Source organism: Schistocerca serialis, chromosome 7, assembly GCF_023864345.2.
Source record: "Schistocerca serialis cubense isolate TAMUIC-IGC-003099 chromosome 7, iqSchSeri2.2, whole genome shotgun sequence".
Taxonomy (NCBI): domain Eukaryota; kingdom Metazoa; phylum Arthropoda; class Insecta; order Orthoptera; family Acrididae; genus Schistocerca; species Schistocerca serialis.
Window position 1 is genome coordinate 53,609,052 of NC_064644.1, and position 23,237 is coordinate 53,632,288.

General features: G+C 42.7%; 1 protein-coding gene across 2 annotated transcripts in view; it reads left to right on the plus strand.

The window, feature by feature from the left end:
- Nucleotides 1-23,237, plus strand: part of LOC126412363 (carbonic anhydrase-related protein 10-like) — a 407,758-nt gene that overhangs the window by 365,021 nt on the left and 19,500 nt on the right. For both annotated transcript variants that reach the window (XM_050081928.1, XM_050081929.1), the window contains exon 8: nucleotides 4,515-4,655. In XM_050081928.1, coding sequence (XP_049937885.1) covers nucleotides 4,515-4,655 — 141 coding nt within the window. The remainder of the gene's footprint in view (nucleotides 1-4,514; nucleotides 4,656-23,237) is intronic.

Here is a 23,237-nt window from a genome sequence, read left to right on the forward strand (position 1 = left end):
TCCAGGGAACGTTGCTGCATATGGTCCTCCACCGTCGGCGCCAGGTTCCTGCACCCAAGCTGCCTGCTGTTCATCAGCGATAAAAGCTGGAATTTGAACGCCTTTGCCGCAACTGTACTGCCACCTAGTGGCGACAGGTGGACTTTTCCGATGACAGATGGCCATTGGTGTTTATGGCGTGGAACGTCTCAAAGCAAACCACCCAGCAATAACGGAGGGAGCGGTTTGGTCTGGGGAATGTTTTCGTGTTATTCCCTGGGTGATTTAATCATTCAGGAAGGCCCAATGGATCAACAAAAACACGCTTCTACCCTCGGGGACCACGTCCACCTACACATGCAGTTTGCTCTTCCTCGACAAGACGGTATCTACCAGCAGGGCAATGCACCGAGTCACAGAGCTCGTCTTGTACGTGCGTGGTTCGGAAGAGCACCAGGATCAGTTCACCCTCCCCTCTGGCCACCAAACTCCCCAGGTTTAAATCCAGTCGGTAATCGGTGGGACCACCAAGAAACCTAGCGGAGGTGGCCACGTCAGTGGAATTGGCATTGTTCCACACCACTGTTGGTACCTTCCAGAACCTCACTGACATTCTGGGATTTTGAATGTCACGTTTCAGTCACTGATGTTAATAGTTCTGCTATTCTCTACGATTCAAGGACTTGCTGATTTAGCGGGACGGACCGTGAACGATAGGCTGCTCGTGTGTTCGTCAAGCCAGGACAGTATGCATGCAACCTAGAGCAGTCAGCTGTTGTCAATTGATCACAGTACTCTCACTGTGAAGAAGTAGGAGAGAGGGTTATACCTGGCCACCGGAATTTTGGAAGTAAACATCGTGTTTCCTTATTTCGGTAACTTGAATAAGTATACCCAGCTCATTGTACGGAAAGTATTCTCAAATCATCATAGAAATACCTGCGGTCTGCAACACGCCTTTCGCACAGTGTGGGCTGAGCACCTCATTGCACGGCCGGTGCACACTATGTATTGCATCACTTGAAAACAATCAGAACTGTGATTCGACGGACCACTCTGCACCCTTGCAGTGGGATTCTGTCCTATCTACGTTGGCTACCCATCTAAGACACGCACCCATATGTGGCGCTGTGAACAACGACCTTCAAAATGCCCAATTAACGCAAATTGCCTTCGCAATGTTCGACACGGAACTGACTGACCGGCATTCACTGACAGCAACAATTCCTGTTGACTCATGAAAACAGTCACTCTCTAACGCAACTAACGTTTATTAAGTCTGATAACAGGTTTCAGTCAAACACGACCATCTTCATTACACTAACAACAAAATGGGCCAAGTATGATGCTGCCAATCAGTGTACAACGTGATACACAGGATCGTAGTTACAACATAAAATATGAATATAGCTTTGGTTGCGGACATGTTGTACGTACCAAAAGATACAACTCGGCTGCTGAGTACATGTCGGGGCTATAAGGGTATAAAAGCGCCCACCGTTTCACACGAGATCAGTTGAGTAAACCAGTGTAGCAAAACTGTCCAGTGGCGCCTGTGTAATACAAAAAATTCGTCTTGTACATGTAAACATAATAAAACGTTATTTGTTGTTGTTGTTGTGGTCTTCAGTCCTGAGACTGGTTTGATCCAGCTCTCCATGCTACTCTATCCTGTGCAAGCTTCGTCATCTCCCAGTACCTACTGCAACCTACATCCTTCTGAATCTGCTTAGTGTATTGATCTCTTGGTCTCCCTCTACGAGTTTTACCCTCCACGCTGCCCTCCAATGCTAAATTTGTGATCCCTTGATGCCTCAAAACATGTCCTACCAACCGATCCCTTCTTCTAGTCAAGTTGTGCCACAAACTTCTCTTCTCCCCAATCCTGTTCAATACCTCCTTGGTAGTTACGTGATCTACCCACCTCATCTTCAGCATTCTTCTGTAGCACCACATTTCGAAAGCTTCTATTCTCTTCTTGTCAAACTGGTTATCGTCAATGTTTCACTTCCATACATGGCTACACTCCATACAAATACTTTCAGAAACGACTTCCTGACACTTAAATCTATACTCGATGTTAACAAATTTCTCTTCTTCAGAAACGCTTTCCTTGCCATTGCCAGTCTACATTTTATATCCTCTCTACTTCGACCGTCATCAGTTATTTTACTCCCTAAATAGCAAAACTCCTTTACTACTTTAAGTGTCTTATTTCCTAATCTAATCCCCTCAGCATCACCCGATTTAATTTGACTACATTCCATTATCCTTGTTTTGCTTTTGTTGATGTTCATCTTATATCCTCCTTTCAAGACACTGTCCATTCCGTTCAACTCCTCTTGCAAGTCCTTTGCTGTCTCTGACAGAATTACAATGTCATCGGCGAACCTCAAAGTTTTTACTTCTTCTCCATGAATTTTAATACCTACTCCGAATTTTTCTTTTGTTTCCTTTACTGCTTGCTCAATATACAGATTGAATAACATCGGGGAGAGGCTACAACCCTGTCTCACTCCTTTCCCAACCACTGCTTCCCTTTCATGCCCCTCGACTCTTATAACTGCCGTCTGGTTTCTGTACAAATTGTAAATAGCCTTTCGCTCCCTGTATTTTACCCCTGCCACCTTCAGAATTTGAAAGAGGTTATTCCAGTTAACGTTGTCAAAAGCTTTCTCTAAGTCTACAAATGCTAGAAACGTAGGTTTGCCTTTTCTTAATCTTTCTTCTAAGATAAGTCGTAAGGTTAGTATTGCCTCACGTGTTCCAACATTTCTACGGAATCCAAACTGATCTTCCCCGAGGTCCGCTTCTACCAGTTTTTCCATTCGTCTGTAAAGAATTTGCGTTAGTATTTTGCAGCTGTGACTTATTAAACTGATAGTTCGGTAATTTTCACATCTGTCAACACCTGCTTTCTTTGGGATTGGAATTATTATATACTTCTTGAAGTCTGTGTGTATTTCGCCTGTCTCATACGTCTCACTCACCAGATGGTAGAGTTTTGTCATGACTGGCTCTCCCAAGGCCATCAGTAGTTCTAATGGAATGTTGTATACTCCCGGGGCCTTGTTTCGACTCAGGTCTTTCAGTGCTCTGTCAAACTCTTCGCGCAGTATCTTATCTCCCATTTCATCTTCATCTACATCCTCTTCCATTTCCATAATATTGTCCTCAAGTACATCGACCTTGTATAAACCCTCTATATACTCCTTCAACCTTTCTGCCTTCCCTTCTTTGCTTAGAACTGGTTTGCCATCTGAGCTCTTGATATTCATACAAGTGGTTCTCTTTTCTCCAAAGGTCTCTTTAATTTTCCTGTAGGCAGTATCTACCTTACCCCTAGTGAGATAAGCCTCTACATCCTTACATTTGTCCTCTAGCCATCCCTGCTTAGCCATTTTGCACTTCCTGTCGATCTCATTTTTGAGACGTTTGTATTCCTTTTTGCCTGCTTCATTTACTACATTTTTATATTTTCAAAATATAAAACGTTATTTACAATCCACAAATATATTTAAAATATTTATAATGCTATTAAAACATAAATGGCCAATAATGTCTATAACCTAGAGAAAGAGCCCTCTGTCATCATTAGAAACAACTAATACATAGCGTTCGTATTGCCTCAGAGTGTAATATAGGTAATGGAAAAACCGAAGCAAATACGTAGAGTAGGACGCCAATGGTTGCCACAGGGACGCAAGCTTGCTATCCCCACCGTCCGAACCGTAAGACGTCCCACAGGCCAGACAGTAGAACGAAGCGTGTGCCACCCTATGCTCAGTGTCATGCAGCTTTTAGTATGAGACCATCTGGATACAGTTAAAGATAATCGAATCACACAAATCAGAAAACAAAAATAAAAAAATTAAAAGAAAGACGGAACTCCCGTTTGTCGCGCAGCTACTTAGATTGATTTAAAATCACTGACAACTATCGTGAAAATTATGTAGGTATTAAGTGCTAGGCAAATGAGGGGCTATTGTACGATTTCTAAACCGCCTGTCGTGTTTGAAGCCGGTGCCCGTTGACACGGCGTTCGTCTCCGATCCCTGTTTGTTACAATATTTTTATGGCTACTGTTCTTACGCCATGCTACATCGCGGTGCTAGGTGAACCATTACTTTCAGAAAAGTGGGACAGTCTGCATCGTACAGTATCGAGGAGGCGCACATAATTCACGAGCAAGTCCAAACGCGATAGCTGCTTCCTCCTGTCCTGTCGCGTCTCCACAATGACCCATTTTACTCTGCTTGTTCTATGAAACCAACGGACACGAAGACACCACTTCAGTGACCTGACTTACGTCAGATGGGGAGTGCCACATGACTACTTGACAATACTTCTGCAGCTCAGAAACGACGAGTACTCCCAGAAGGTGGAGGTGCGGGGGGTGCGAGGGGGTGGCAGTTTACTTTCCGGTCAATTTATCTTTCAGAAAAACTTGTAACAAATAGTGCAGTGCTCTTAATACGTAATCAGAGAGGACGGGACGGTCCATTGTGGCTTACATGCGAGGCCCCTTGTTGCAGATGTACTCGCTGCGGCTGCTGATGCAGGGACCGCAGGAGGAGCAGAAGGCGCCGCTGGGCAACAACGTGCGGCCCCCCCAGCACCTGCATCACCGCACCGTCAGGACCAACATCGACTTCTTCCGCGCATCACACCACAAGGTGAGTGCCCTAAGTTCCTATAAAGCTGAACCACGAACCTTTCCCAACACCAAATCTGGAAACATGCTAAATGGTTCGACCCTCAACTTGACAACTAGTTTTCTAGCAACAGTTCGTACCAGCCTCATTTACACGTCGCTATCCTTTAAACAGACCCTAATGTCTTCTTTGGAAACCAATCTCCGAGTTACTTCCAGCCCATTCTTTCCAGTCCGTGCTCCTGTAGGAGCTAATTCTGCAGGATAATCAGGTGAACTGAAAAGGAACGGAGTGAAGTGGCGCAGTGGCTATAAATGAGACACACTCATGCGAAGAGCTACATGGAATTGTATCTATGATAAACTATATTCACATTTCGAACGTTTCCGTCCAGTCAACCAGATTTGAACACGGAAGTAGCTCTTTCATTAAGCTGACAGTCGCACCAAACAAACATTCTGCAGCCACCGTTAAACAGAGAAATAAATTTGTAGAGTTAAGTGAAGTGGGAGGAGTGATCGGGTTTATAAGTTTTTTAGATCAAATCTGAAGGCTATCAGGTACCACCGTAGCAAAAAATTTTGGCTGCAAAACGTTTTGTCATAAACGAATGAAAAGATAATTTTCATGGAGGTAACTTTTAGCACCCTTCTTACGACAGACGGAGGGACCTCTTCGCAGATGAGTCGTCATTGTTTCTTTTCCATCGTCTGCACATGGTGACGGTCTGACAAGGTGTACGGACAAAACGTCTTAATAAACTGGATATACAGCCTCAATAAATATTCTTTATTGACGTCGCACAGTGCACTCAAACAGGTGTGATAGCTTGCTGGCATTTAAAAACCTTTCTACTTCTCTGCTTAGTTACATATTTTTTGACGACCTATGATGTTTTACTACTAATTGAGTCACTACTTCTGTATGTCTTCCACGTCTCTACTGGGCAGAAATATGTTTTCGACGAAAAGACAGCCCTAAGCTGAGACAGTTACTGTGATGGCTTTCCTTTATACTACGGGACTTCAAAACGTAAGTCAACCATGTCGTCCCACACTAAGATCATTGTTCAACAAGAGCTGTACATTGTCAGAGAAGAACAAATCTTCCGGGTTTCCCTGGACAGAGCGTTGCTGTGGTGCGTATAACAGGTGCATCACGGCGAGAGAGTGGAATGGTGCGTAAACCTACTCAAAAGTTGAAATACGCGCACCGTTAAGATTCTTATGTACAGTAAGTTTAAACTGCACACTGATTCAAGGTGAGATTCTATTCGCATATGGACTAAATGCGATGTCGCGTCCACCCACAGTGAAATGGTACCAACAATGTGACCAAGCCCGCATAGTTCCGGGTAATGCTGATTTCGGAGAAAGAGCGTCGACATTGTAAACGGACGACGATGTCCAGGCAAACAAGGAACTGATACGCAGCAGTCGTAGATGTTTTGACGATGAGAACGCTCACATAGCGCTTCGGGAATGGCGCTGAGCTCAAGAAGCGAGATTCTATCGTTGAGGAATTGAAGAATTGGCAGAAATTTCCGACCGTTATTTACAGCGACTATGGTACTATGTTGAAAAAAATCTCGTGTATCTATGTGACTGAAGTGTAGCGCAACATTCGACAAAAAATGTTAGCACTGCCATAGTAGCGTGCAGCTTGCTTTTTGAAGTCACCTCGTATCTACGTATGTGTGTTTCTTTATGTACTTTCGTCGAACTCCTTTTATTTCATGTAAACTGTACATCATGTATCATCTTTAAAAATGAAAGGAAAATTTTAAATACGACACCGCAGCTATCAAACATAAGGCAAAATATTCAAGCAAGTAACAACAGTGACGTGATAGAACAGGCAAAACAACTGAAAACTGTTCGTTAATGTCTTAGAGACGCTGTGAAAATATACAATAAAAATTTTGTAAGCGAAACAAATGAAAACAATTACAGAGTGTAGGATACATAAGTTCGGCAGACACTAGTTAAAGTAGCTCCGTAACCAATAACCGAGAGAAAATTCTGAAAGGAATCTACGACTTTTTAAAAAAGTTTGAATAGTTCAACAGATGAATAAAAAATACAATAACTCAGAGAAAATTCTGAAAGGAATGTACGACTTTTTCTAAAAGTTTGTATAGTTCAACAGATGAATAAAAAATACAAATAGCTAGCATCGAACATAATGACATTCCGGAAATAATTCCAAATGACCTTTACAGAGCCATTCAAGGAAAGGAACTGGAGGAAATAATGATTTAGTAGAAATGATTAACATTTGAAGAAATGTTTTACGAAAGAAACTTGCATATGTTTGTAAGATAAGAAAATACCTGGAACATAGCTATAATTTTTTAATTCCATATAAAGCTATTAGACGAGATATAGATAACTGTAGGCGTATTAGTTGAAATAGGGGTCATGCTTGTAGTTTCCTACGACTGAATGGGTAGAAAAGAAAACACGCGGGAACAGAAGTAGTCCAGCGTACTGCAAGTAAGCGCAATAGGGTTTTCAAAACTATTATTTCTAAATTTCTAAACCTGAAGGTTTGCTGTTTGAAAGTATTTCCTTCATTTTCCAACATCTTTCTGGCGTTCATTCAGGAAAGAAATATTTCTTCGGCTTTGGCCATCCTCAAATGAGTGAATTCGAACACACTATTTTGTCAACCTGAAATACCGAAAGAAAAAGGAAACTTTCTCAGATGCATGCCCGAAAGACGATGGTGCCGTTTATCTATCCGTCGGCAAAACTTCAAGAAACATTCCCTGTTTGGTGTTATGCCCACCGAGCCACGGGTCTCTAGTACGCAAACCGTTCAACACTTGAATAATGAGAAGATACATGTTGGGAATTACTGAGATACGTGAAAACCAAGAAATTCATGTGGGTACAGACATGAGTGGAAGGTTTTATGACTGTAACTAAAATTAAATAAGTGCTTCTTAAAAAATACGTTAAAGTAGATGAATGTGCTGTTTATAGTAATTGTAGATTTAAAGAAAACGTTCCACGACGTCGACTGGCATTTACATTTTGAAATCCTAAAGGTAGTAGACATTAAGTACATTTAGCTAAGGGTTATTCACCGCTGTAGACTATAGTTATAAGAGTCGTAACAGACGGAAGGGCAGCATGGCTGAGAAGGGAATGAGTCGAAGTTGTAGCCTATCCCAGACATTTATTATTCTGTGCAGTGGACATCAGTAAAGGAAGCGAAAAGAATTTTGGAAGAGTAATTAATGTTCAGGGAGAAGCAATGAAAACTTCGAGGTTGACTGCTAGAGGCATAAAAAATCTAGGAAGAACGGTTGAACAGACTATATAGTGCCTTGAAAAGAGAATATAAGCTAAATATTAACAAAAGTAAAACAGGAGTAATGGACCGTACGAGAAATAAATGAGGGAATTAGATTAGGAAGTGAGACACTAAAAGTAGTAGAAGAGTTTTGCTATTTGGGCAGCAAAGGAACTGATGGTGGGCGAAGTAGAGAGAATATAAAATGGAAACGGGCAATTGCAAGAAAAGGGTGTCTGAAGTAGAGAAAAATAATAATACCGAATATAAAGTTGAGTGTTAGGAAGTCATTTATGCAGATCTGGAGTGTAGCCTTGTACGGATGTGAAACGTGGACAATAAGCATTTCAGACAAGAAGAGAACAGAAGGTTCTCAAACATGTGGTACAGAAGAATGCTAAACATTGAGTTGGTAGAAAGAGCAACTAGTAAGAAAGCGCAGAATCGAATTGAGGGAAAAATAAGTGGTAGAGCTTGACTAAAGTAAGTGATCGGTTTATAAGGCACATCCTGAGGCCCGAAGGTAACTTCAGTTCCGTTATGGAGGGTGAAGTGTGGGTAACAGTCGTGGAAGGAGACCGAAGGATAAATATATAAACCAAGTTCAGATGGATGTAGGTTTAAACAATTACGCAGACATAAACATTTTTACAGACGATAGACTAGCGTGGAGGACAGCATCAGACGAGTCCTAGCGATGAAGACCACATGAGCATGACATGCAGCAGTTGAAATGATAACACCTGGAACTCGATAGTTCTTGAACTAGATTTCAAAAGCAAAAAAATAGACGATGACTACATATTGGAATGTGGATAGATGACACCAGAAACCGTAAAGTTGATTCCGGGTGCGGGATACGGGAAAAATCTTGATGTCAACATAAATATCGAAAGGTTAAATTCCCTTTTAGTCGGCACTGTCTAAGACATTATCGACTACATCTGCTGCTTTTAATGGGACCTAGCAATTATACTACGTAATAACTGAGATGATCCGTGTAACGGTTCTATTGTGGATCTCCATAGGCCAAGCGTTGCAATGTAATGGGGTTGGTAACCTGTGTCTGGCATTCTCTGGAGACTGTGGTTGACGTTATGCTCTGGAGTCCGTACCAACTTGCGTCCTTTGAAAGTAAATGCCTTTCAGATCAAACCTGTGTCTTCTAGTACCCATCAACATTTGTCGAGGGTAGGAGGTAACAGCCATTATTCAGTAACCAATAAGCACTGCGTATCGCGGTCTTGAAGTTGCGGTGTCATCTGGTGAGCACTCGTCCAATACACAGCATGACGAAATACCGCTTCTGTGCCTGAGCGATGTCATGTACGACACCTTAATTTTCCGTTTCATCAGTGAAACGCACGATAAAATAAATTGAATGTGATATATACCCCGTCATTATTATACAATCATATTTTCCTTCTGGCTGCATTAAACAGGTAATGGTCTTATGCATCTGTGTGCACTATGACAATTTCAAATAAATCGCAATACAATATAATGTACATTAAAAGTTGATTAGATTCGTTATTATAAATCCATGTAGTGATTTTTTTGTGTCTAGACGGGTGTGTAGATTCGTTGTAGCGTCAGTAGGAGTCACTTAACAATAGGTGTGAGTTCACTTGTGCTGGTAATAACACACTGTAAGTATACAGGACGCTACGTACAGAATATTCACTACAATTTCATTCTATGGGCAAGTAATTTTATCTTGGATATTGTTAAGGATTTCTATAGTCAAGTGCCTGTTAAGTAAACCGCTTTGGAATATCTGTGTAGACGTAAAATAAGTTAGGAACAGAGCGGCGTGGAGCATTTTAATCGTTTACTTTTAGAAATGTCTCTGGGTTGTAATGGAACGTCTTGTAGCATAAATAATAATTTATACTTTCGTAGGTTCGTGTGGAGTAACACCTTTTGCGTGGTATACTTATTCTTAATTCAAAGCTGACACTTTCTGAACTGTGAAAAATCTCTTCTCTAGAACAAGAGACAGCCATGAAACGTCAACCACTGAAATCTATTTTGCTATGGATATAACACTCTGCAAAATGAATGAAATTTATTTTACTTTTGTCTATTTATTCACGAAATTTGTTGTAAACTATCTCCTTTTGGCTCTAAGCCGCATAATACTTGAGTCATTTTAAAAAGAATCTGCCGTCTTGCAAATGGCGGCCAACATCACTAACAGCAACTTTCGCTGTACCACGCGTTATTAATCTCTCAGAAATGCACAATTAAATTTTCATAGATGTAGGTATGCTAATGCTACTGAAATAAGTGGTTTAGTTATCAATAACAGTGTATATATAGACTCAACCCAGAGTAAAGAAGATTATGATAATTTATTTCTACTGCTTTCCTTCTTGTCATTACCTTCATTAGAACACACAGATATATTATCACGAAATATCGATACTGCTTTTTATATACAGGGTGTATCATAATTGATGGATTAAACGCATATAGTTGAAAGTACACGATACTAGAAGCAAAAATGTCTCAGTAAACATAGAGTCGAAAATGCATACCTTAAGAGCTACGCGCAGATTTTCATCTTCGATATTGTGAAGCAAATCTCTTCTACTGCAGGCTCTTTGCTTTCCACATTTTGGGAAGTAGCAGTATGGACCAAAACAAGAAAAAATGTCCAGTAAACATTTGCTCTAAAATGTATACCTTAAAAGTTGTAAGCAATTCTTCGTTAGAAGAGTTGTGTTTCGAAGTAGCCAAGATGAGGACGTGCATTTTAGAGCACATAATTACTATACATTTTGTCTTGTTTTTGTTATACTACTATTTCTCAAAATGTGGAAAGCAAAGAGCTTGCAGTAGAAGAGATTTGCTTCACAGTATCGCAGATGAAAAATAGCACGTAGCTCTTAAGGTATGCATTTTCGACCATATGTTTACTCAGACGTTTTTGCTTCCAGTATTGTGTTCTTTCAACTGTTTGCTCTTACGCCGTTAGTTATGGAACACCCTGTACATCACATTGAGATAATTATTATCTTTACGTACTCTTTTGTACGCATAATAACAGTTCTTTTTATTACATAAACGTTTCATGTGAACCATAAACATAATGTTCCTCGTACCCAAAGGACCAGTACAACCATTTACCATTGTGTAGTTCTGTAACTTAACTGAATGGACGAACGTTACTGGAAAGGAAAGGGACAGGAATCACCCGTCAGCTGGAGAAGCTATATCGGCGGCGATTTGACTAACTGATGATTGACGACCGCCCCGTAAACTTGTGCTCGTCCTGTGCGGTGGTTTAGGCCTTTGGACACCTTGTCTCTGCGACAATGAAGATTCGCCCTAGGCTTTAGAAGCTGTTGATTCAGAAAACCCAGATCCTTTTGTAATCTTGGATATGCCATGAACTGCGCCTCCTGCACAGATTGTAATGTCAGTTTCGAGGAGGGTTAACCCGCTACTTGCTGCCGTGTTCGCTACGCGGTTTTCCCTAACAGACGGGTCAGCTATCGTCTGCACAGTAACGCCATACGCCCTTCGGGCGCATTACACAGTACGTCGCCAAATAGGACAACTCTTTCTGTGGTTTTTTGCCACTCAATTTACAAGTCTGCAGTATTTTTGTTGCATATAAAGAAACCTTCTGTTCGTCTCCACCAGTTTTTCCGGTGATTTCTATTCAAGAGCTGGAAGCATCATAAATTGCCTGATGCTGATGTTTGTTTGTGTGTCTATCTCTATGTCAGTTTCACATTAAGCCGTTACAAAGAAAAGTTAACGAGTAAAATAAAACAGAAGTTGGTGTATGCAGCCGTAGATTAACCTAATTTTTCCGACGTGATAGCTGTCGCAGTAATTCACCAGCACTAACCGAAAAGATGAACAGTGGCTACTGCCACATATACTCTGTAGCGCTGACAGAGCCGGTGTATCTGAAAGTAGAGACAGAAAGAGAATCGCACACCCAAATCCAACCGTCGGGTAGCGACAGCTGTCATGTGTAATGACCGCAAATCGATTGCGCTTGGAACGCGAACTGTTATTTGTTAGCGGACAGCTGTGTACACGCTTCCGAAAATCGCAGAATAATCGAGAAAACCGCACGAACTCAACAACTTCCATAGTCTGTTGTATGTGTAAATTGTAGATACACTTATCTCACCAACTTTGTATTGCGGACACACCAGCAGTACACTTGAGCACGCGGACCATTTCATGAAGACTTTTTTTATGCTAAAGGATTCTACATTTTTTCCTCCTAAGGAATTCCACCACAAGACTTGTCTTTCGCAGAATTTAACTGTCTGAATGTTCGTTGGAATTAACGTTTCATATCTTTCTGTCAATCGACTGTCGTTCTACTGCATGTTTCTCTATCGGTAGAGTCAAATGTTATTCATTCTCGCGCTTTCATGACTTACTACATCAAAATTGTTCCGAAGTTTCGGAGTGAAACGTTAATGACTCATGGAAGATTACATCATTCTACCGAAGCTTCCTAGTTTCTTAATGAACTTAACGGTTGATTACGTTACTCTTTCTATATTCCTTTGCTTGGTTTTGTTGTTGTTGTTTTGTTTTTCTTTCCGAAGGCTCGTGTGGTGCAAGTCTCTCCGCTAATCGATCCTATGCAATTTTATAGTTTGGAAACAGATACTTAAAATTGTCTTCCGTGATACTTTTCCTTCATTAGAGCGAAGCCTTCGAAGGTGCGATATACAGGTTTTTAAAAGATAGGTTATGATGAGTAACGTTTTAGGTAACTGAGGAAATACTGTTACCAACCTATAGTGCCAGAAGGATGTAGGTTTAACAAAATAGTTTTCGCGAAAGGGGTTCTGATCACAGTGGCATGTTCATGCTGAAAGTAGCAAAACGAATGAGATGCCTAAAAACTAATACGGCAAGTTTTGTCTTCAAAGAATGATCAGAGGAAATGAGAGAGATGGAATAAATACAGTGCGTGGGGCATGGTGTGGGATGGGGCGGCCGAAGTGGCCGTGCGGTTAAAGGCGCTGCAGTCTGGAACCGCAACCCCGCTACGGTCGCAGGTTCAAATCCTGCTTCGGGCATGGATGTTTGTGATGTCCTTAGGTTAGTTAGGTTTAACTAGTTCTAAGTTCTAGGGGACTAATGACCTCAGCAGTTGAGTCCCATAGTGCTCAGAGCCATTTGAACCATTTTTGGGATGGGGCGGGGAGGGAGAAACGCATTGTAGAAAGCTATTCCGTCTAAATGGGGTTGGTTAGAACAAAAAGAGGTGGAATGTTGTAGTTTATGAGATGGTGAGGGTTCGGCTTCGTGTCCGCTATAGTACGTCAAAATTATAAGCAACAGTTTTAAGTTACCTCTTTTGTATATCATTTTAGACACGTATCGACAGGACAATTTCCAGTCTTCTGCATGTTAAGACGTACATAAAATATTTTTATTTGAATAACCTCATTTTTGTTTCCTCATTAATATCAGGAAGAAGAAGTACAGCGGAACAAATAATAGATGCTTCTGTGTGAGATTTGTGTAGTCGATATGTGACTATTGGTGTGTCCAGAGGACCACTTGATGTCGTCCGGCCAATGTGTTATCCTCAACCAAGTGACGTCATATGGATGCGAGACACAGGGACCCAATGGACTGAGAGTAAAACGAAGAAAAAAGAAAACAGTGATAAGTAGCATAAAAGAGATTAGGGATAAACTTAACATCAAAATTGGTGACTACAAAGCAGACAAATTTAACGAAATGTATCGCCTTCGATGTAAAGCAGGAGATCACTGACAAATCGATAAGGACATAAAAAACAGATCGCCACACTCAAAAAATTGCATTCCTGGCTAAGAGAAATGTACTGGTATCCAGCACCCCAGCATAGGCCTTAATCTGAGAAAGATATTTATGAGAATATGTGTTTGGATAACAGTACTGTGTGGAAGTGAATCATGGACAGTGGAAGAACCGGAAGAGAAGAGGAAACATGTGAGATATGGTGCTACAAAATAGTGTTGAAATGTAGGTGGACCAGTAGGAAAAGAGGAGATTCTCAGCACAAACCTCGATGAAAGGAGCGTATGGAAAACACTGACATCAAGAAGGAATGGGATGTTAGAACGTGTGTTAACATATCAAGGAATATCTACCATGGTATTAGAGGAAGCTGTAGAAGTGTTAAATACTGTAAGGGTAGACTTGGGTTGGTATGCAGACGACAAATAATTGACGCTGTAGAGTGCTACTCTGAAATGAAGAGGAGGTTGGTACAACAGAGGAATACTTGCCTGGCTGCATCGAAACAGGAAACAGCCGGAATACTGACGCATATATGTATATATATATATATATATATACTCCTGGAAATGGAAAAAAGAACACATTGACACCGGTGTGTCAGACCCACCATACTTGCTCCGGACACTGCGAGAGGGCTGTACAAGCAATGATCACACGCACGGCACAGCGGGCACACCAGGAACCGCGGTGTTGGCCGTCGAATGGCGCTAGCTGCGCAGCATTTGTGCACCGCCGCCGTCAGTGTCAGCCAGTTTGCCGTGGCATACGGAGCTCCATCGCAGTCTTTAACACTGGTAGCATGCCGCGACAGCGTGGACGTGAACCGTATGTGCAGTTGACGGACTTTGAGCGAGGCCGTATAGTGGGCATGCGGGAGGCCGGGTGGACGTACCGCCGAATTGCTCAACACGTGGGGCGTGAGGTCTCCACAGTACATCGATGTTGTCGCCAGTGGTCGGCGGAAGGTCCACGTGCCCGTCGACCTGGGACCGGACCGCAGCGACGCACGGATGCACGCCAAGACCGTAGGGTCCTACGCAGTGCCGTAGGGGAACGCACCGCCACTTCCCAGCAAATTAGGGACACTGTTGCTCCTGCGGTATCGGCGAGGACCATTCGCAACCGTCTCCATGAAGCTGGGCTACGGTCCCGCACACCGTTAGGCCGTCTTCCGCTCACGCCCCAACATCGTGCTGCCCGCCTCCAGTGGTGTCGCGACAGGCGTGAATGGAGGGACGAATGGAGACGTGTCGTCTTCAGCGATGAGAGTCGCTTCCGCCTTGGTGCTAATGATGGTCGTATGCGTGTTTGGCGCCGTGCAGGTGAGCGCCACAATCAGGACTGCATACGACCGAGGCACACAGGGCCAACACCCGGCATCATGGTGTGGGGAGCGATCTCCTACACTAGCCGTACACCACTGGTGATCGTCGAGGGGACACTGAACAGTGCACGGTACATCCAAACCGTCATCGAACCCATCGTTCTACCATTCCTAGACCGGCAAGGGAACGTGCTGTTCCAACAGGACAATGCACGTCCGCATGTATCCCGTGCCACCCAACGTGCTCTAGAAGGTGTAAGTCAACTACCCTGGCCAGCAAGATCTCCGGATCTGTCCCCCATTGAGCATGTTTGGGACTGGATGAAGCGTCGTCTCACGCGGTCTGCACGTCCAGCACGAACGCTGGTCCAACTGAGGCGCCAGGTGGAAATGGCATGGCAAGCCGTTCCACAGGATTACATCCAGCTTCTCTACGATCGTCTCCATGGGAGAATAGCAGCCTGCATTGCTGCGAAAGGTGGATATACACTGTACTAGTGCCGACATTGTGCATGCTCTGTTGCCTGTGTCTATGTGCCTGTGGTTCTGTCAGTGTGATCATGTGATGTATCTAACCCCAGGAATGTTTCCCCTTCCTGGGGCAATGAATTCACGGTGTTCTTATTTCAATTTCCAGGAGTGTATATAGAGATAGAGAGAGAGAGAGATAGAGAGAGAGATTGGGGGGGAGAGAGAGAGAGAGAGAGAGAGAGAGAGAGAGAGAGAGAGAAGGATAGAAAGAAAGAACATACAGCTCTCCCATGCATTATCGGCCGTGAAGACCTGTGAGCCACATTAACTCTCTCATTGAGTTAGGTTGTTGACTAGCGCCACAAGGCGAGGAACATCAGTACAAGGCAGTAAGATGTGCTAAGCCCTCACTGTGGCTGGTGGGCAGCCGAGATGTGGTTGCTACTGTGATATGTGCTGTACCTGTCACTACTGAGTCCGCAGCTCGTGGTCGTGCGGTAGCGTTGTCGCTTCCCGCGCCCGTGTTCCCGGGCTCGATTCCCGGTGGGGTCAGGAATTTTCTCTGCCTCGTGATGACTGGGTGTTGTGTGATGTCCTTAGGTTAGTTAGGTTTAGGTAGTTCTAAGTTCTAGGGGACTGATGACCATAGATAATAAGTCCCATAGTGCTCAGAGCCATATTTTTGTCAACACTGATGCGTGCTCTGTGGATATCTCCAATGAATGGTAATACTGGCATGTACGGAGGAGTGGGGCCAATGATACCTGCACTATCGTTGCCACTGGACTAAGTCTGAAACACCTTCCAACCTTTGCGATTTAGGTTTTTAGTTACTATACAAGTCACATTTTGACGGGATCGGTCGTTAAAAGTACTATCTTCGCTCATATAAAATATTTCCCAGCGTGAGGGGACATTTGATGCAGCTAAACATCAAAATTATGACCTCTTTTGCATTCTATGAAATTTTGAAGATATCCCTTGTAAATGAATGTTGATGTTTTCGTATTTCCCTAACTTACTGCACGCACATAGTACCAATAGATTTTTTATACGAATAATTATTTGGGGTCTTCAAAAAGTAAGTTACATATTACAGTGGCAGGCTAAGCAAGTTTCTTTGAATGAGGCACTACACTTCAGAATGCACAGATACATGACACTGTTTATCAACATAATCAGCAAGTCTCTGCAAAAAAACTGTCAGAACGTTCTACCAGTTCCTCGACGACGGAGATCTACCCCTCGGTTACGGAACCATTCGAGAACCGCTTTGTGGGCGTCCTCATCTGCGACCGCTGGACATTGTCCTCTGTGGTAGACGTCGATGGCCTTAATCACCGTTCGGTATCACCCACGTAAGTGCAGCCTTGGTCAAACTGTTGACACCATTCCACAACGGTTAATAAATGTGAATTTTTTTCTAAAATCTTCGTTAGTGAAATTCGCATATTTGTAAATAGATAATTAGCTTCTTTACGCCTGAAAAATACTGAAATGGAGGCATACAAGAAAGGAATTCTATTCCACATTAATGGTATTAAGAAAAGGCTTCAAGAAAATTTTTGAACTGTAGATACTACGACATGAAAGCAGTGTTCAAGATAAGAGGACACTTCGTCAATTAGTTGTTAGCAATACAAGGGAGTTCCAACTAAAATGTTTATACATTATCTGCCAAAAATGTAAAAGTCGACATGGGAGCATCATAATTTAAGTCTATACATGCCATAAATGACGAAGATAACAACGTGAACAGACTAATGGATGTTAAATACACGCTATCATGGGTGAAGAGAGCACCAAAGGTTGGCAGCAAGGTATAATACGTTTTTTATCTTTTTTGAGTCATCAATCTTCAGAATAATTTTATACGACCTGAACCGAATTCCTCTCCCGTGCAAACCTCTTCATTTCAGATGAGCAATTGCAACCCATGGCCCTAATTATTTGCTGGATGTGTTCCAATCCATGTTTACCTCGACAGCTTCTACCCTCTACAACTCCTTCTAGTACTTGAAAGTTATTCCGTGGTGTCTCAACAGATGACCTACCATCCTGTCCCTTCTTCTTGTCAGTGTTCTCCATATACTTCTTTCCTTGCTGATTCCCCGGAGAACCTACGCATTCCTTATCAGTCCACCAAATTTCCAACATTCTTCCATAGCACCATATCTGAAATACTTCGATGTCTTCTTTTCCAGTTTTCACTACTATACAGTGCTATAATCCTTGAGTATAATACAATTACGACTAGTATATACAGCTAAGTTATACAATGAAACAAAGAAAATTGAAACTTCAGCTGCTGTGAAAAGAATTTACAGGTTAAAATGGACAAACTGCATTAATATAAATATGAAGCTGCATAGACAGAAGTTCTTGAAGATGGCCTAGTTCTATAAAACTTTTTATTAAAATGGAAAAACTAATGGCATATTAATTTAAACAGATCTTTATAAGAAGAACTTCAAATGTGAGCAGATAAAATAAATCACGAAACTTCCTGGCAGATTAAAACTGTGTGCCGGACCGAGACTCGAACTCGGGACCCTTGCCTTTTGCGGGCAAGTGCTCTATCATCTGAGCTATCCAAGCCCGACTCACGGCCCTTACTCACAACCTTGCTTCAGCCAGTACCTCGTCTCCTACCTTCCAAACATTACAGAAGCTTTCCTGTGAACCTACAGAACTTGCACTCCTGAAAGAAAGGATATTGCGGAGTCATGGCTTAGCCACAGCCGGGGGGATGCTTCTAGAATGGGGTTTTCACTCTGCAGCGGAATGAAAATCTCATTCTGAAAAGAAAAAACGTTTGCATCGAATCGCTTAAAACTTTACAAAATACACTCTATGACAAGAAAACACGCACCACGAAACGATTATGCGGATGGGACGGAAATCGGAAGATGTAATATACGTGAGACAAATTGACTATTAACATTTGAGAAAAGTTGGATGTTCTATCCAGGAAAAAGAGCTTCGCAAATTAAGCAGGTCCACCTCTGGCTCTTATGCAAGAAGGTATTCGGATGGCATGGATTCACAGTGTTGTTGGATACCCGATTGGAGGATATCGGGCCACATTCCGTCGAACTGACGATTAGGTTAGACCGAGCGAGATGGCAGTGGTTAGAACACTCAACTCTCCTGGATGGTTCCTCTGAAAACGGTAGGCGTATTTTCTTTCCCATCATTGACACAATTCGAGGTTACGCTCAGTCTCTAATGATCCCTATGTCGACGGGACGTTAAACCCAACTTTCCTTCCTTTGCGTTACATAATCAAAAGATTAAGAAAAGGCAAACCTACGTTTCTAGCATTTGTAGACTTAGAGAAAGCTTTTGACAATGTTAACTGGATTAACCTCTTTCAAATTCTGAAGGTGGCAGGTATAAAATACAGGGAGCGAAAGGCTATTTACAATTTGTACAGAAATCAGATGACAGTTATAAGAGTCAAGGGGCATGAAAGTGAAGCAGTGGTTGGGAAAGGAGTGAGACAGGGTTGTAGCCTCTCCCCGATGTTATTCAATCTGTATATTGAGCAAGCAGTAAAGGAAACAAAAGAAAAATTTGGAGTAGGTATTAAAATTCATGGAGAAGAAGTAAAAACTTTGAGGTTCGCCGATGACATTGTAATTCTGTCAGAGACAGCAAAGGACTTGGAAGAGCAGTTGAACGGAATGGACAGTGTCTTGAAAGGAGGATATAAGATGAACATCAACAAAAGCAAAACGAAGATAATGGAATGTAGTCAAATTAAATCGGGTGACGCTGAGGGAATTAGATTAGAAAGTGAGACACTTAAAGTAGTAAAGGAGTTTTGCTATTTAGGGAGTAAAATAACTGATGATGGTCGAAGTAGAGAGGATATAAAATGTAGACTGGCAATGGCAAGGAAATCGTTTCTGAAGAAGAGAAATTTGTTAACATCCAGTATAGATTTAAGTGTCAGGAAGTCGTTTCTGAAAGTATTTGTATGGAGTGTAGCCATGTATGGAAGTGAAACATGGACGATAACTAGTTTGGACAAGAAGAGAATAGAAGCGTTCGAAATGTGGTGCTACAGAAGAATGCTGAAGATAAGATGGGTAGATCACGTAACTAATGAGGAGGTATTGAATAGGATTGGGGAGAAGAGAAGTTTGTGGCACAACTTGACTAGAAGAAGTGATCGGTTGGGAGGGCATGTTTTGAGGCATCAAGGGATCACAAATTTAGCATTGGAGGGCAGCATGGAGGGTAAAAATCGAAGAGGGAGACCAAGAGATGAATACACTAAGCAGATTCAGAAGGATGTAGGTTGCAGTAGGTACTGGGAGATGAAGAAGCTTGCACAGGATAGAGTTGCATGGAGAGCTGCATGAAACCAGTCTCAGGACTGAAGACCACAACAACAACAACAACAGTCAAAATCCAGAGATGATTGGAGGGCCCTCCCCATAACGCTCCAACTCCCTCTAGTATACGACAATTAAGGAGAGATCCTGTGACCTTGCTGACCAAGGTAGGGTTTCTCAAGCACGAAGCCGAGCACTAGTAACTGACTCCGTGAGCGGCCGGGCATTGTCTTGCTGAAATGTAAGTCAAGGATGGCGTGCCATTAAGGAGAAGAAAGCGGGGCGTCGATGAACCGCTATGCTGTAAGGTTGCCTCGGATGACAGCCAAAGAGGTCCTGCTATGAAAAGAAGGGGCCCACCAAACAATCCTCGGCGGGCAATGCCCTCGACTGAAGTACAGGTGCCTTTACTGAGGAGACCCGCCTCGAACTGTGCTCCGGTGACCGTCTCTACAATAGTAAAATTTTACGTAATAAGAGGGCCTGATATAAATAACTTTTGTGGCAGCCAAATGAAAATACACGTGTAATAGGTAGGTGCTGACTGGTGTTAATATTACCGAACTATTTGTCTAATAACCCTTGGTGGCAAAACACTGACACCAGTTATTTACAGAGGAATAGGAAAAATGGTAGAAGCAGACCTCGGGGATGATAAGTAGGGATTCCGGAACAAGCGAGGCAATACTGACCATTCAATATTCCATAGAAGATAGGTTAAAGAGAGCAAGACTTACGTTTCTAGCATTTGTAGACTTGGAGAAAGCTTTTGACAATGTTGATTGGAATATTCTCATTGAAATTCTGAGGGTAGCAGAGGTAAAGTACAAGGAGCGATAGGCTTTTTACAGCTTGTACAGAAACGAGACGGCAGAGTCGAGGGGCACAAAAGGACAGCAGTGTTTGAGAAGGGAGTGAGACAGGGTTGTAATCTTTCCCAGATGTAATTCAATCTGCAAGCATCAAAGTAATCAAATGGGAAAAATGCAGAAGGAATTAAAGTTCAGGAAGAAGAAATAGAAACTTTGAAGTTTCACGAAGACATTGCATTTCTCTTACAGACACCAAACGACTTGGAAAGGCAGTTGAATGGAATGGACATGGTCTTGAAAGCATGATATAAGATGAACATCAACAAAAGTGCAACAGTGAGAGTGGAATGTAGTCGAATTAAATCCGTTGATGCTGAGGGAATTAGATTAGAAAAAGAGACACTTAATGTAGTATACGAGTTTTGGTATTTTGACAGCAAAATAGCTCCTAGCGGCCGAAATAGAGAAGATATTAAAGGCAGACTGGCGATGGCAGGAAAAGCATTTATGAAGAACAGAAATTTGTCAACATCGAATATAGATTTCAGTGTTAGGAAGTCCTTTCTGAAAGTATTTGTATGGAGTGTAGCCCTGTATGGAAGAGAAACATAGACGATAATGCCAAGGAAAGAGTTTCTGAAATAGAGAAATTTCTTAACATCGGGTACAGGTTTAAGTGTCAGTAAGTATTTTCTGACCATATTTGTATAGAATATAGCCATGTACGGAAGTGAAACATGAGTGATAAACAGTTACAGTTCAGACAAGAGGAAATTAGAAGCTATTGAAATGTGTTGCTGCAGAAGAATGCAGAAGATTAGATGGGTACATCACACAACTATGGAGTAAATACTAAATAGAATTTTGGAGCAAAGAAATTTGTGGCACTACCGAATAGAAGAACGGATCGGTTGGTAGGACATATTCTGAGACATCGAGGGACCACCAGTTTAGTACTGGATGTAAGTTGGAGGTTGGTTGATTTGGGGGATGGGATTAAACAGGAACGTCATACGTCCCATCGGATCAGGAAACGATGGGAAAGGAAATTCTTTCAAAGGAATTATTCCGGCATTTGCCTGAGATGAATTAGCGAAATCACAGAAATCTTAAATCAGGATGGCCGGACTGGGGTTTGAACCGTCGTCCTGCCGAATGCGAGTCCAGTTTACTAACCACTGCGCTACCTCGCTTGGTGGAGGGCAGTTTTGGGGGGGGGGGGGGGGGGTAAAAATCGTAGAGAGAGACCAAGAAATGAATACAGAAAACAGATTCAGTAGTTACTCTGAGATGAAGAGGCTTGCACAGAATACAGTAGCATGATGAGTTGTATCAAATCTGTCTTCGGACTGAAGACAACAACAACCGCAACAACAGTCAATCTCCGAGTTTATTAAAGAATGTGTAAATATTATAATCATGTATTGGTTCAAATGGCTCTGAGCACTATGGGGCTCTCCTTCTGAGGTCATTAGTTCCCTAGAACTTAGAACTAGTTAAACCTAACTAACCTAAGGACATCACACGCATCCATGCCCGAGCCAGGATTCGAACCTGCAGCCGTAGCGGTCTCGCGGTTCCAGACTGCAGCGCCTAGAACCGCACGGCCACTTCGGCCGGCATAAGCATGTATTGATCTTCTCCAATTTTTCATTGCACCATAGAACAGTTTATATACTGAACCATTTACAACGGAGTAAAGGAAAGACGAAAGACCAGGTTTAACATCCAGTCGAAGTAGAGGTGACTAGCGACGGATTTCAAGCTCACATTGGATTGAGGATGGGGAGGATAAATCGGCCGTGTCGTTTCAAAGAACCATCCCGCCATTTCCCTCGAGGGATTTAGGGAAATCACGGGGAACCTAAATCTGGATGCCAGACGTGGGTTTGAACCGTCGTTCTTTCGAAAGCGAGTCCATACAAGGGATTAAAGAAAAGCAGTTAGTTAAAAATGACATGTCTAAAATATAAAAAAGCGTAGGTAAGGCAAAAGGTATGACCAATGCTTTGAAGTAAACATGGTTCAGTGGGATCATAAAATAGTGCCATACGTGTAGATAATATGTTACCAATGTCTAGAACCATCTCTGTGTGCTGTGCACGCCGCAAACGTAGTGTGAACTACGATAACAATCAGTATAAACAGTAAATGTCAATATTGCCGTACGACATCAATTACTAACGGTAAATAACATGGGTCAGTGGTACAAGTACACTCCTGGAAATGGAAAAAAGAACACATTGACACCGGTGTGTCAGACCCACCATACTTGCTCCGGACACTGCGAGAGGGCTGTACAAGCAATGATCACACGCACGGCACAGCGGACACACCAGGAACCGCGGTGTTGGCCGTCGAATGGCGCTAGCTGCGCAGCATTTGTGCACAGCCGCCGTCAGTGTCAGCCAGTTTGCCGTGGCATACGGAGCTCCATCGCAGTCTTTAACACTGGTAGCATGCCGCGACAGCGTGGACGTGAACCGTATGTGCAGTTGACGGACTTTGAGCGAGGGCGTATAGTGGGCATGCGGGAGGCCGGGTGGACGTGCCGCCGAATTGCTCAACACGTGGG